Source organism: Oncorhynchus nerka, linkage group LG14, assembly GCF_034236695.1.
Source record: "Oncorhynchus nerka isolate Pitt River linkage group LG14, Oner_Uvic_2.0, whole genome shotgun sequence".
NCBI lineage: Eukaryota > Metazoa > Chordata > Actinopteri > Salmoniformes > Salmonidae > Oncorhynchus > Oncorhynchus nerka.
The window spans coordinates 47,023,634-47,036,876 of record NC_088409.1 but is presented as its reverse complement, the minus strand read 5'-3'; the positions used below and the strand labels follow the sequence as shown (position 1 = coordinate 47,036,876).

The window sequence follows — 13,243 nt, the reverse complement described above, 5'->3', positions numbered from 1 at the left end:
TCGTCTCGTGCGCAGGCAATGTAAATGTACAGTCAGGCAGTTTATTTTGAGGGTTAACTGCCTTGCTCAAGGACAGGTTACTGACCCAATGCTCTTAACCGCTAGGCTAACTCCTTAATGTATATGCATTACTGAATAATGACCATCTACATTCCAAACATGTGAGAAGACACTTACCAAAACAAAGTAATTGAGAGTGTTCTGTGGACAGGAGCTTCTGCAGTAGTTCATCCACCACACTGACATTCACCCTGTACTATAGGCGAGGAGAGAAAACCAACCCAAGCCATCATGATCTGTATAATGCATGCCATTTATTGTCAACAACATACTCTCATTGGTCCATTATACAAACCAGTAATCAGGTACTCAAAACTGTTGAGCAATAATACACTAGATCACAGCTCATAGGCTGCATTTACACAGTCAGCCCAATCCTGATATTCTTTTCCCCACCAATTGGTCTGACCAATCACATCAGATCTTTTCTCATCAGATATTTTTCAGAGCTGATCTGATTGGTCAGAAGACCAATTTGTGAAAAAAAGGGTTTTTCCCATAGAAACAACAATGCTTGGACAGCTAATAACCCAGAAAGACAAAAACAAATCCCTTAAGTTTTACAAGAAACACAGAGCATTCCACAATAGCATGCAATGTGCAAAAGGACCGTCCTTCCTTTAGAAATCATCACTCGCCTCAGCGTTGCAGGCATTGCCATCATTCAGAGTTGTATTTGGCCATGGTAAGCACAGGTTCTTGCTGGTTGTACATTTCAGCATGTGGTATGAATTTGAAGGGGGCAAACCTCACTCATCCCGTGTCTTCTGACAGTCCATATTTGCTCTAGCACATGAACTGTGGAAGAGAAGGCACTGAAAGAATAGAAAAGAGCAGGGGGGGTTATCACTACCACAGGTCATTTTCACTATACTGTATGTTTAAACTACTACTCACAACATGTGCTCATGTACTTTTAACTTGGATAAATTAACAAAACGGATTGAAATGTATTACAGTCAGTGGCTTGTAATCTGCTGAGCAGGCCAGTATCACTATTCACTAGCCAGGTCTTGATGATGCGGTATTTGCCTGTTGACCCCAACCGACTCGTCTCCTATTGGTCCGCCATCCACCACCACTGATAACTGAGGCCACAGATCCTGGAACTCCTGTATAACTACTATTTTGCCAAAGTCCTTTTAAGTATCAGTGAAAAATGATGCACTGATAAACCTTGGTTAGTTGTAGATGATGTAGTCCCACCTCCCCTCCAGTTCATGGAATAAAAACAGTTCTCACACACGGTGGGTTGTCTCAACATACATGTACAGCCACAGTGCTGGAGTGTGAGCTGATGTTGCCGCTGGTGAGGGCAAGAGGTTCCCGACAAATCTGGCAGAGGCGTCTCATGAAGGCCTGGTCCGGGATGCACACTACTACTAACTGGAAGTAAAAGGTAAACACATCATCACCAACAGCCCAATGCATGTAATAAATAACTTACTAAATGCCAATCCAAAATCTAGCATGCAGAAAAGCAACACACATTTTCAAATTGAGTGGTTTATGAATTACAGTATAATTTGTAATCTTTTAGGGGCAGTGAATTGTCCATGTCTATGGAAGTGTAACCGGAGTGAAGGGATTGAGGTCAGTGTTGAGTACTTCAGCTCGTTCCAGAACCAGAGTGACAGGGCCAGGCAACAGGTCCCCTATCAGTTCTTTTTTGACTGACACCTTACAGTACCTCCCACCACAAGGGTAAAAAACAACATTTAGGCTAGGCTGCAATATTGCCTGATTCACATTATAGGGCTGATGCAAACCGTACTGTGCTGGCACCGATATTTTCATTTTGGCCTGTCCAGCAAGGTAGATTTTTGCAACTACATTAGATGCGTAACAAGGCCAGGCCAGTTCAGCTCAGCCCTATAGTGTGCGTTAGGCATGTTGCAAGACATTGAGCCACAAGAACAATGATATGAACACCATCAATGCATGCTTACTTGTAAATGTCTTTGATTTCTCCAACACAAATGGCCAGTGGTTTCTCACCATTACGTCCTTTGATGTCATACACCTTTTTGATGGCATTGGAATTCTGAGCCAACCAAGCCAGCCCATATATTGTGTCCGTTGGCACAACCACAACTTGCCCATCCTTTAGAGCCTTCACTGTTGAATTCAGGACTTCTGCACCATCTACACTTCAAAAGCAAACCATTAGGAATGAATGGTCTTATGCAAACAGCTTACATTGACTGATGTATGATCACATTTCATCAGGAGTAGACATTCAACAATCTCCCCCACAACAGAACGTGGCTAATGCAAAGCATTTGACAAAAAGCCTAAGATTTATTTAGTTTGAGACATGTTATTGCAGAATACATATATATTTTAATATGTATCCTTTATTTAACTAGACAAGTAAGTCTAGTTTTAAATGATGGCCTACCTCGGCCAAACCCGGACGACGTTGGGCCAATTGTGCGCCGCCCTATGGGACTCCCAATCACGACCGGGTGTGATTTAGGCTGGATCCGAACCAGGGACTGTAGTGCCTTAGACTGCTGCGCCTCTCGGGAGCCCTAACACGTGCACTTGAAACCATGAGAATGATATATCTCGCTAACAACTATTAGCTTCTCATATGGACTATAAGGACCTCTATTCAACTTAGAATTTATTTTAATTGTAGAACCTTGCGGTTTGAGTTTGAATGGTGACATAATGGACCGATCTTGCAGTCTTGCATCATCACACCGGGCAGATGGTCCATTTATGACGGACTGCGGTGACAAGCGCATAATTCTTGTCTTCAGTTCTTTGCACCTAGTTCTTCCATCTCGGGTCGCTAGATTTATAAACGCGTCTTAATATCATTAAGTTAGAAATAAACTTTAAAAATGTATTCATAGAAAGTGTTGGTGCTACATGCTGTGTCGGCTGATGAAATAACATTAACTGTCTTCTGGGTAACGCCCTCAAAACAATGACACACATTTCCTTAAAGTGAAAGCACACAGCTTCGCAAAATGTTTATAAAATAAACAAGATCAAAATGTGCTTTGTAATTTGCATAACAAGTGGCTGATATTGATCCAAACTAATAACAAAATAGTACATGCCCATTACATCAAATTTACAAGGATACCTTCAGTTATTCAACTTGTACCATGCCTCCAATCAATTACCAATTAGTAAAACTATATCACATGTGTAACCCACAAGTGTACAGACCAGGTGATTTTCCAGGGAAACAAAAATGGCGTCGGTTCCAGGTAACATTATACTACACAAATGCCTATATATCTGTTCATTAGTGGTTGTTTAATTGTAATGCCATTTCCATTGTGCACAATATCTAAGGAAGTCTTAAGGTTTTGCTTGCCTGAGATGGTGTGGTCTACAGCTTATCATGAGATACTCTATCTACCTAGAGTTTTCATCTGTATTTTTCATAGCTGTTTTCATACCATCACAGACTGATGCTGGCACTAAGACCGCACTCAATGAGCTATATACCGCCATAAGAAAACAGGAAAACGCTCATCCAGAGGCGGTGTTTTCCAATTGGCCGGGGACTTTAATGTAGGGAAACTTAAAACAGTTTTACCTAATTTCTATCGGCATGTTAAATGTGCAACCAGAGGGAAAAATCTCTAGACCACCTTTACTCCACACACAGAGACGTGTATGAAGCTCTCCCCCGCCCTCCATTTGGAAATCTGACCATAATTCTATCCTCCTGATTCCTGCTTACAAGCAAAAATTTAAAGCAGGAAGCACCCGTGATCAGCTGAAGCAGATGCTAAACTACAGGACTGTTTTACTAGCACAGACTTGAATATGTTCTGGGGTTCTTCCGATGGCATTGAGTACACCACATCAGTCCCTGGCTTCAACAATAAGTGCATCGACGACGTCGTCCCCACAGTGACTGTACGTGCATACCAAAACCAGAAGCCATGGATTACAGGCAACATCCGCACTGAGCTAAAGGGTAGGGCTGCCACTTTCAAGGAATGGGACTCTAACCCGGAAGCTTATGAGAAATTCCGCTATGCCCTCCAACGAACCATCAAACAGGCAAAGAGTCAATACGGGACGAAGATCGAATCGTACTACAACGGCTCCGACATTCGTTAGATGTGGCAAGGCTTGCAAACTATTAGACTACAAAAGGAAGCACAGCCGAGAGCTGCCCAGTGACACGAGCCTACCAGACAAGCTAAATAACTAATATGCTCACTTCGAGGCAAGTAACACACACATGCATGAGCACATCAGCTGTTTCCGGACAACTGTGGGATCACGCTCTCTGCAGGTGATGTAAGACCTTTAAACAGGTCAACATTTACCAGGACATGTACTCAGAGTATGCGCTGACCAACTGGCAAGTGTCTTCACTGACATTTTTAATATCTCCCTGTGAGTATGTAATACCAACATATTTCAAGCAGACTACCATAGTGTTTTTGGGCACAGGGACTAGGGTAACCTGCCTAAATGACTACTGAAAGGCTAGTCATGTCTCACATCAACACCATTATCCCAGAAACCCTAAACCCACTCCAATTTGCATACCGCTACAACAGATCCACAGATGATGCAATTTCTCTTGCACTCAACAAATGTCCTTTCACACCTGGACAAAGGGAACACCTATGAGAATGCTATTCATTGACTACAGCTCAGTTCAACACCATAGTGCCCTCGACTCATCACTAAGCTAAGGACACTGGGACTAAACACCTCCCTCTGCAACTGGATTCTGGACTTCCTGACGGGCCGCCCCCAACTGGTAAGGGTAGGTAACAACCCATCCGCCACGCTGATCCTCAACACGGGGGCCCCTCGGGTGCGCACTCAGTCCCCCCATGTTCACTCATGACTGCATGGACTCCAACACCAAGTTTGCAGATGGCACAACAACGGTAGACCTGATCACCGACAACGATGAGACCGCCTATAGGGAGGAGGTCCGAGACCTGACCGTGTGGTGCAAGGATAACAACCTCTCCCTCAATGTGATCAAGACAAGATTGTGGACTACAGGAAAAGGAGGGCCGAGCACACCGCCATTCTCATTGACGGTGCTGTAGTGGAGCAGGTTGAGAGCTTCAAGTTCCTTGGCGTCCACATCACCAACAAAATAACATGGTCCAAGCACACCAAGACAGTCGTGAAAAGGGTACGACAAAACCCATTCCCCCTCGAGAGACTGAAGATTTGTCATGGGTCCTCAGATCCTCAAAAGGTTCTACAGCTGCACCATTGAGAGCATGGTTGCACTGGTTGCATCACTGCCTGGTATGGCAACTACTCCGCCTCCAACCACAAGGCACTACAGAGGGTAGTGTGTATGACCCAGTACATCACTGGGGCCAAGCTTCCTGCCATCCAGGACCTCTATATCAGGTGGTTTCAGAGGAAGGCCCTAAAAATGGTCAAAGACTCCAGCCACCCTAGTCATAGACTGTTCTCTCCACTACCACACGGCAAGCAGTACCGGAGTGCCAAGTCTACATGTACATTTATCCTCGACACCAGTACCCCCTGTATATAGCCTCGCTATTGTTATTTTACTGCTGCTCTTTCATTTTAGGTATTTTCTTAACTGCATTGTAGGTTAAGGGCCTTTAAGCATTTCTCTAAGCTCTACACCTGTTGTATTCGGCACATGTGACAAATAAAATGTGATTTTGATTGTAGATATGGTGAAGGTTCCAGCTACCCAAAATGATGGGACAGACTCTTCAAACACACAGGTCAGCAGTGGGTATCCAGACACTTCATCCAAATAGAAATCATAAATGTAGTTAACCTTATTATATGGTCATGTGCTTGACTGAATTAAGAGGTTTTAACTTCTATTGGTCTCTGGTTAGTAGGGTGACTGAACTTTTACCAAAAAGTCAACTCACCCTTGTTTTGGTCAGCACAGCTACTTGAAGACCTCCAAGACCAGTTGGTCTCCCTGAAGGAACAGATGGATCTATGCAACACTGTTCTGAAGGACTTGGTGGACCTGCGGGGTATTTTAAGGGTATGTTTCTCCATGCTTCAAGCTCTGAAAAATATGTCAACCACCAAACTGAAGTATCTTTTCTGAACTCCACAGGAGAAGAACCTTAGCGATGGATCATTCCCTGCGCCGAAGTGACTGATTTTACTCATGGTGGAAATGTGAATCATTTATGTCAAATAAACTATCGTAGATCACAACTTTTTCGCTTGGGCAAAAATGGGAGACCTGTCAAGATTTCATTATATTGCTCTCAATTCAAAAAGTAATTACTTTATTATACAATACTACTTTATACAAAACAAGCATAAGCAAACCAATTTCACATGATACATTCTTTTAAAAATAGAAATCCTTTACAACTTCATTCTTTGGGTGTTGAAGACATTCCTTTGGAAGCATTACGTTTCCCCCTCGTTTTACCCATTGAGTGTTCAAATGAACAGAATTCCAAAATACAAACTGTGCTTTCTTCAAAGTGGCACTTTATCAAAACCTACAAACTGCCAGTGTTCTGCACCTATGAACTCACCATTCCAAACATCTGACCATTGGCTAGAAAAAAGGACAAAAATCCCCATTTGAGCCATTATTCGCCTGACAATTTAACCTAAAGGTAAGCGGTTAAGTGTATATAAAAGGCTGAACATGCCAGAAGACTCAACCCTTGTTTACACAGATCTACTGGGGTCAGAACCATGGTTACATTTGAGTCATTTAGCAGACGCTCATATATCCAGAGTGACTTACAATAGCAATTATGCCTTGCTCAAGGGCACAGACAAATTTTTCACCTGGCAGGCTTGGTGATTCGATTCAGCGACCTTTCGGTTACTGGCCCAACACCCTTAACTGCTAGGCTACCTGCTGCCCTGGACACTGTGGAGCCAGTGTGAGATATGGGTCAGAAAATGTACCTCTGGGATATTCTACTGTACTCAATTGTACCTTAACACAGATCCATCCCTGAAAACTAATTTTTGTGCTCCTGCTAGCTAACAGTATTCACCACAGCCATTTTGGAATGGCAGTGTCAGCCAATCAGCTTCTTTGTTCAATGTGACGTGCTAGCTAGCTGCCACAGACATAGACCCTGCCCTTTCTCTTCTCAAAATGTGATTGTAAACCTAATCACACTGCCTACCTTAAGTTTAGAAAAGCTATTTTGTTTTCATGAATTGTTATAAACCCTGCCTATTTCTCTCCAAATGTGATTTTAAACCTAACCTTAACCGCACTGCTAATCTTATGCCTAACCCTTCAAATTAAGAGCGCTTGTTTCATGACGTTTTACAATATAGGTGGTAACTAGTGGATATCTGTGCCATTCCATAATGGCTGCTGTGGCTACTGCTAGCTAACACGAGGACAAAAAGGGCAGTTTGGAGTACAGTGGCAAATCCCGTCCCTGCATTGAGGTAACTTTTCCCACCCATATCGCGTCGGCTCTAGTGTCTTAATGTTACCATGATTGCGTTTTGAGCTCAGTGTAATCAAGCGTAACAGTAGGGTCAGTATATTCTAGCAAAGTTAGAACCAGCAATTTCAATTCTAACAATTGGTCTAAACTGTTAAATTTGGTTAACAAATCGGGTCCAAATTTGTATCACCCTTAGATTAAAAGTTCATTGAGATGACTTGAGTAAAAATAGCACATACAGTATGAGAACACGAAGATGATTGTTATTCACCCAAAACTTAAGATACATTTGACCCAAATAATTCTTACAACAGAATCATATTGTAATTTTTCCCCCCAAGCAAATCCAGTTAGTGTCTAAACAGGTAAATGTAAAAAAACAAAACTCATTCAATATTCACTGGAAAGCAATGGAAAAAAGACAAAACATTTCAATGCCCAGGCTCACAGCCCCACCTCAAACATGATACATCACACGTAATAACTTGGACCTTCACATAAAATGGATGATAATGGTAAACAAAATAGGATGTCAAATTGGTCATGCCGCTAAGTTTAATACGGAAAGATTTGAGCAAAAAATGTTTACGTATATGGAGTTTCGCAACTGAGAAAGTTGAGCCTCCAAAGTTGACATTAGCAAACCTGAATATTGATATAACTTGGACCAAGACAGATGTAAAAGGTTGGTCATGATTTTTTTGTTGCATTTTGTACTTTAGGAATACTGCAGTCAAATCATTGCATAGATATTTTCTTAAGTATGCATCAAATTGGAGGTGAACATGTTGAGGGCAGTCAGGGTTCATAATTGTAATATACATCAAGTTATTGACCAGCATTGTGAGGGGGAATACCTATACTGAACAAAAAATAAATGCAACATGAAGTGGTGTTCCCATGTTTCATGAAAATAAAAAGATCCCAGAAATGTTCCATACATACAAAATGCTTCTCTCAAATTTTGTGCACAAAATTGTTAACATCCTTGTTAGTCAGCATTTCTCCTTTGCCAATATAATCCATACACCAGACAGGTGTGGCATATCAAAAAGCTAACTAAACAGCATGATCATTACACAGGTGCACATAATGCCACAGATGTCAAGTTGAGGGAGAGTGCCATTGGCATGCTGACTGCAGAAGTGTCCACCAGAGCTGTTGCAATGGTGGACATCAATGTCGTTTTAGAGAATTTGGCAGTACGTCCAAACCACGTGTTACCACGCCAGCCCAGGACCTCCACATCCAACTTCTTCACATGCGGGATTGTCAGAGACCAGCCACCCAGACAGCTGAAAACTGATGATTATTTCTGTAATAAAGCCCTTTTGTTGGGGAAAAATCATTCTGATTGCCTGGCTCCCCAGTGGGTGGGCCTACACCCTCCCAGGCACACTCATGGCTGTGCCCCTGCCCAGTCATGTGAAATCCATAGATTAGGGCCTAATGAATTTATTTTAATTTTCTGAACTGTAACTCAGTAAAATTGTTCAAATTGTCACAAGAAAAATTCACATTTGATAATTCACATTTTATATTCAATTTTAAGTGCCAACTACATTAATATTGCAGGTTATCAAGTTTTGGTATTGGTTAAATCTCAAAAGGGAAAAGCCCATGTTAGTTTAAACATTTCCCCTATTCAGGTCTGCCAGACAAAGATTTCCTGCATACTCCGTTATACATGATGACACCTAGGTTGGAACTCAGTCCCTCTTTCCATGCTAAATAATAGAACATGATAGCTGCTGTCAATCAATGCCTGTGAAGTACCAATTCAAAATGTTGATGTAATTACAATTTCCGACTACAACATTGATGTAGTGATCTGTAAAATGAAGTATTATTTGTCTACAATACAGTACTACAACAAACAATTTCCGTCTACAGTATGTCTCTGCAGTAACATCTTCACATAAAAAAAATTACAATAGAAAAATAATAATTGGGGGATCATTTGATTTGTTGGCACAATATCTGTTAAATCTTCAAACAAAGATGTATTTCTTTTTAATGTACTTTTGTCCACTTGTAGGCAGCTGCTAAAAAGGCATTGAACAAGACTAGATTAACAGGAGGAAGTAGTCAGGCAGCATGTCCAAATCAAGCCATAGGAAAAGACTGACAAGGCAAGGAGCCAGCTCAGTAAGTCACAGCAAGTCAGATCCTGTAGTAAGGCTAGGTTGCTCTACACATGATATTAGGGCATAATGCCTTCTCTCCAATTTTGTAATCATTGCATTATGTCCCATGTGAAATAATATCGTCATATACTCCAAGAAAGTTACTTATGCTTGCATTTGAAAATAAATACTATGTTGACTGCACAGAAGCCAATGGCCCTAAAACTAACCATTATAAGGCTTAATTTTAAACTCTTCTGCATAAGATGTGTGAGCATCTGCATGGGCGCAGAATGCAAAGACAAAGGGCAGCGCGGGGGTCTCCAAGGTTCAAGTCTACATATTCAAAATGATATACAAAACAAATACATTCTAAAACAATCTGAAGGAATAAGTGTTCACATTTAAATGTACCGTATTTACACCATCAACACCCTTCAGAAACAAACCACTTCTGACCCCAGTGGTATTCAAATAGTGTCAGAGTAATAACTCAGATAACTGGTCATATTAGACAGTGCACAAAGAGGGGAGAGTGCAGCCGAAAAAGGGGGCTACTACAATCGATGGGCAACAGGGCAGTTGACTGCTAAAATGTCTAAAATGGACAATCTCTTATTAAATAAAGGAAAATCTCAAATTGTATAAATTAGATATGCCACGATGCATCCCTGAGTGGGTTGTAATTCATTGAGAAACACGGTTGTGAGCAATTGTTTTTCATCCTTGATTCATGATTTCATTGTGAAGAGGTTTTACAGACCAAAAATACCATTGCGGACCTTTTTTTTGACAACCTCGATGTACAATTAATTGCAATAAGGTGCAGTGTTGAAATGGCTTTCTGGAAACTTAAGATTGAGGGGGGCTCCATAAAACAAAACTCAGTAACAACAGAAGGGGGACAAAAAAAAACACTTAGGTGAAAAGTGGAATAAATTAACAATGATGATCAATAAGCTGAGACTTGATGACAGTCTAAGGTCAGAAATTGATTTTTTTTTCTCCAATAATTATTATTATTATTTTTTACAAAATATTAATATTAAGTTCGGCTTATTACTAATGTATTGACTTCTAAATTATATTTAAAAGTCAAGTAAATTGTGTCACAGCCAATTTCTTTTTCAATTGGTAAATATACCTGTAAAGAAAGACAAAAACTAACAAACAAAGCGAAACGAAAGACAAAACAAAAATCTGGACTACACTAGCTAATTTATGTAAAACACTGGAAATTACTCTTCACATTATGGCATTAGCAATACATTGCTTTTAAGGGAATGGCAAAACTGCCACAAATTCCTTGTAGGAAATATAGTTGATGAAATTCCAATTCACTTCACATGCAGTGCATTCTGGTCAATCACTTACCAACTAATCGTATTAGTTACAGTTAGGAACTAATGTACAGTACATGGATATAGACAACAATGTTTTGTTTTGCTTCTCTCAGGAATCAGCTTCACGCCATATTAGAAGCAGACAATAGTTCTTAGGGCCTTTCAAGACCGTGTCTTATTTGATGGAGAGCCAGCCAATTAAGAACACTTTTCTTGAATGGCATGCATTTTGCAGCTTTTCCAAAACAAGCCCCCTCATTAAGTTTCACTTACAATACTTGAAAAGCAGACGTGTAGTGGGTAAATCAGAAAGTGCGGCTGCGTCCTGATTCTACATCCTTCTCCTAAAGTGTGCATTTGCACACTCCCTTTAATTTAACAATGGTAGAAACTCCCTCTGCCCAACACTTACACCAACTCAATGCTTTTAAATCCATGACTGGGAGTATGCAAGAGAAGGGTGGAGAATAGGGACAAAGCCTGAGTGTCCACTAGGGGTTGATGGCGGTGCTAGCGCCAGCCATAGTGAAGTCGTCACTGCTGGTCACCAGTAGCAGAGCCTCAATGTTGGTCGTGCTCTCGGGGCTCTGCAGGGACAGGAAGTCCGACACGTCCATGGTGGCCAAACCATCCGTGATAGGAGGGGGGTTGGTGGTCACCGTGGCCACCCCTGTGGAGAACGTCTGAACAGAGGTCGAGGGGCTAACCGGTCCTAGAACTGCGCCTGTTTGGGGAAGAGGCGGGGACTCGTTCACTTCCGAGGTGAGCGGTGGGAGGCAGCACAAGGGGAAAGAGTGTGCTGGGGGGAGTACGGTGGGAAAGGGCAGTGCCACGGGAGTGGGGGGAGGTGGAGGAGTGGAGGGCACTGCGGGCTGTTGTTGTGGTGCTGCCGAGGCGTTGGAGCTCTTGTCTTTAGAAGAGTCCCTGCAGGCACACTGGCACTGGCAGGACTCCTCCTGTTTGATGATGATGACGGGAAGGCTGAGGCCGATCTGCTGGACAGAGTTGCCTGTAACACATTACAAAACAAGGGTTGTATTTCATTAGGCACGAAATGGAAGAAAACCCAAAACAGAGTGAACTCTCTTTTGCACAACACTTTGAAACACAATGTACTCTAATGAACACAAACCGGAGCTACAGTATGACTACAGACCAAGCCAGCTGTCCAAAAATTACATTCGATCCTTTGTAACTCAAATTCCATTAAAATGCTACGAGGGAACATCAAATGAATTTGTGCCATGTAAATACATTCAACATGGATGAGTTTTCTACATGACTGACTGAGTTTGTGCTTTTTACATATCCTGATTCATTCAACATTGGTAGGCTACCCCACATGAAAATAAATACTACAGAATACTACAGTACTTACTATAGAATGCTGTAGTATGAGCACGTGATGCCGCGGAGCTGAGCAGACGTTGACAAACCGAGCTCTTCAAAGTTATTCTATTTTTACCTAAATAACAACGTTGAAACAATATTTTAAACATTGGCTGATAAATTGTCAAGTACTTACCTTCCCAAAGAGCCATGGACCTCCGACCGAGAGGCAAGAAGGACGACCAAAACGTTGTTGATTCCCAAGATAACGATAACGCTACAGCTAGCAAGATTAGCATTAGCCCTCATAACTCAGACGACAGTTCCAGACTGTTGCTCTCAGCAGCCTCTTGCGAGCCTGCCGACATGCTGGCTACTCTCCTCCGGGAAATTCAGGATGGTAACAGAGGTCTTTCTATGAAAATTGATAAGAAATCGGCTGAACTCCATTCTTCCATTGACGACCTGAAATCCTCCATGAATGATCTCCTTTTGAGAACGACTGAGGCAGAGTTGCGCATTAGCACAGTTGAAGATACCATCGCTAGACACGACCAGGTCTTGATACAACTGCAAAAGGACAATGCCTACCTCAAAAACAAGGTAGATCAGATGGAGAACCAGAGTAGACGTAGTAATATCCGTGTGGTGGGATTGAAAGAGGACAGCGAGGGCCGTGACCCCTTCACTCAATGGATCCTGGAGGTCCTAGGCATAATCAACTTCACCAAGCCGCTGGAAATCGAACGCGCCCACAGAACATCAGCGCCGAAACCCCGGCCACATGAGCCCCCACGAGCCGTCCTGATCAGGTTCCTCCGTTTCCAAGACAGAGAGAAGATACTGCAACTCGCAAGAGCCAAAGGGGACATCACCATTGATGGAAAGAGGGTCAGCCTTTTCCCAGATATGAGCGCGGATCTCGCCAGACGTCGCAAGCAGTTCAGACCTGCCGCCAAAGCACTGAAGGAGAAGAACATCACCGGCTACC

At 42.2% G+C, this 13,243-nt stretch overlaps 1 protein-coding gene and 2 long non-coding RNA genes across 4 annotated transcripts in view; 1 reads left to right on the top strand and 2 right to left on the bottom strand.

The window, feature by feature from the left end:
- Positions 1-210: 210 nt before the first annotated feature.
- LOC115142080 (uncharacterized) lies at positions 211-2,950 on the bottom strand. 2 transcript variants are annotated; one of them, XR_010458479.1, is made up of 3 exons: positions 2,462-2,950; positions 2,010-2,210; positions 211-1,446 (listed from the first exon to the last, which is right to left on the bottom strand). It is a non-coding gene; the product is annotated as an uncharacterized LOC115142080 (long non-coding RNA). The 2 variants fall into 2 exon arrangements; XR_003865458.2 differs by having other exon boundaries at positions 2,010-2,205.
- Positions 2,951-3,201: 251 nt separating this feature from the next.
- Positions 3,202-6,232, top strand: LOC115142079 (uncharacterized). The gene is made up of 4 exons (XR_003865457.2): positions 3,202-3,287; positions 5,722-5,777; positions 5,954-6,055; positions 6,131-6,232. It is a non-coding gene; the product is annotated as an uncharacterized LOC115142079 (long non-coding RNA).
- A 59-nt stretch (positions 6,233-6,291) lies between these two features.
- The window catches only part of LOC115141232 (metal regulatory transcription factor 1-like), a 29,792-nt gene continuing 22,840 nt past the window's right edge, over positions 6,292-13,243 (bottom strand). Inside the window, exon 11 of the mRNA XM_065000129.1 lies at positions 6,292-11,932. Within this exon, the coding sequence (XP_064856201.1) occupies positions 11,415-11,932 (518 nt within the window). The 3' untranslated portion in view covers positions 6,292-11,414. The remainder of the gene's footprint in view (positions 11,933-13,243) is intronic.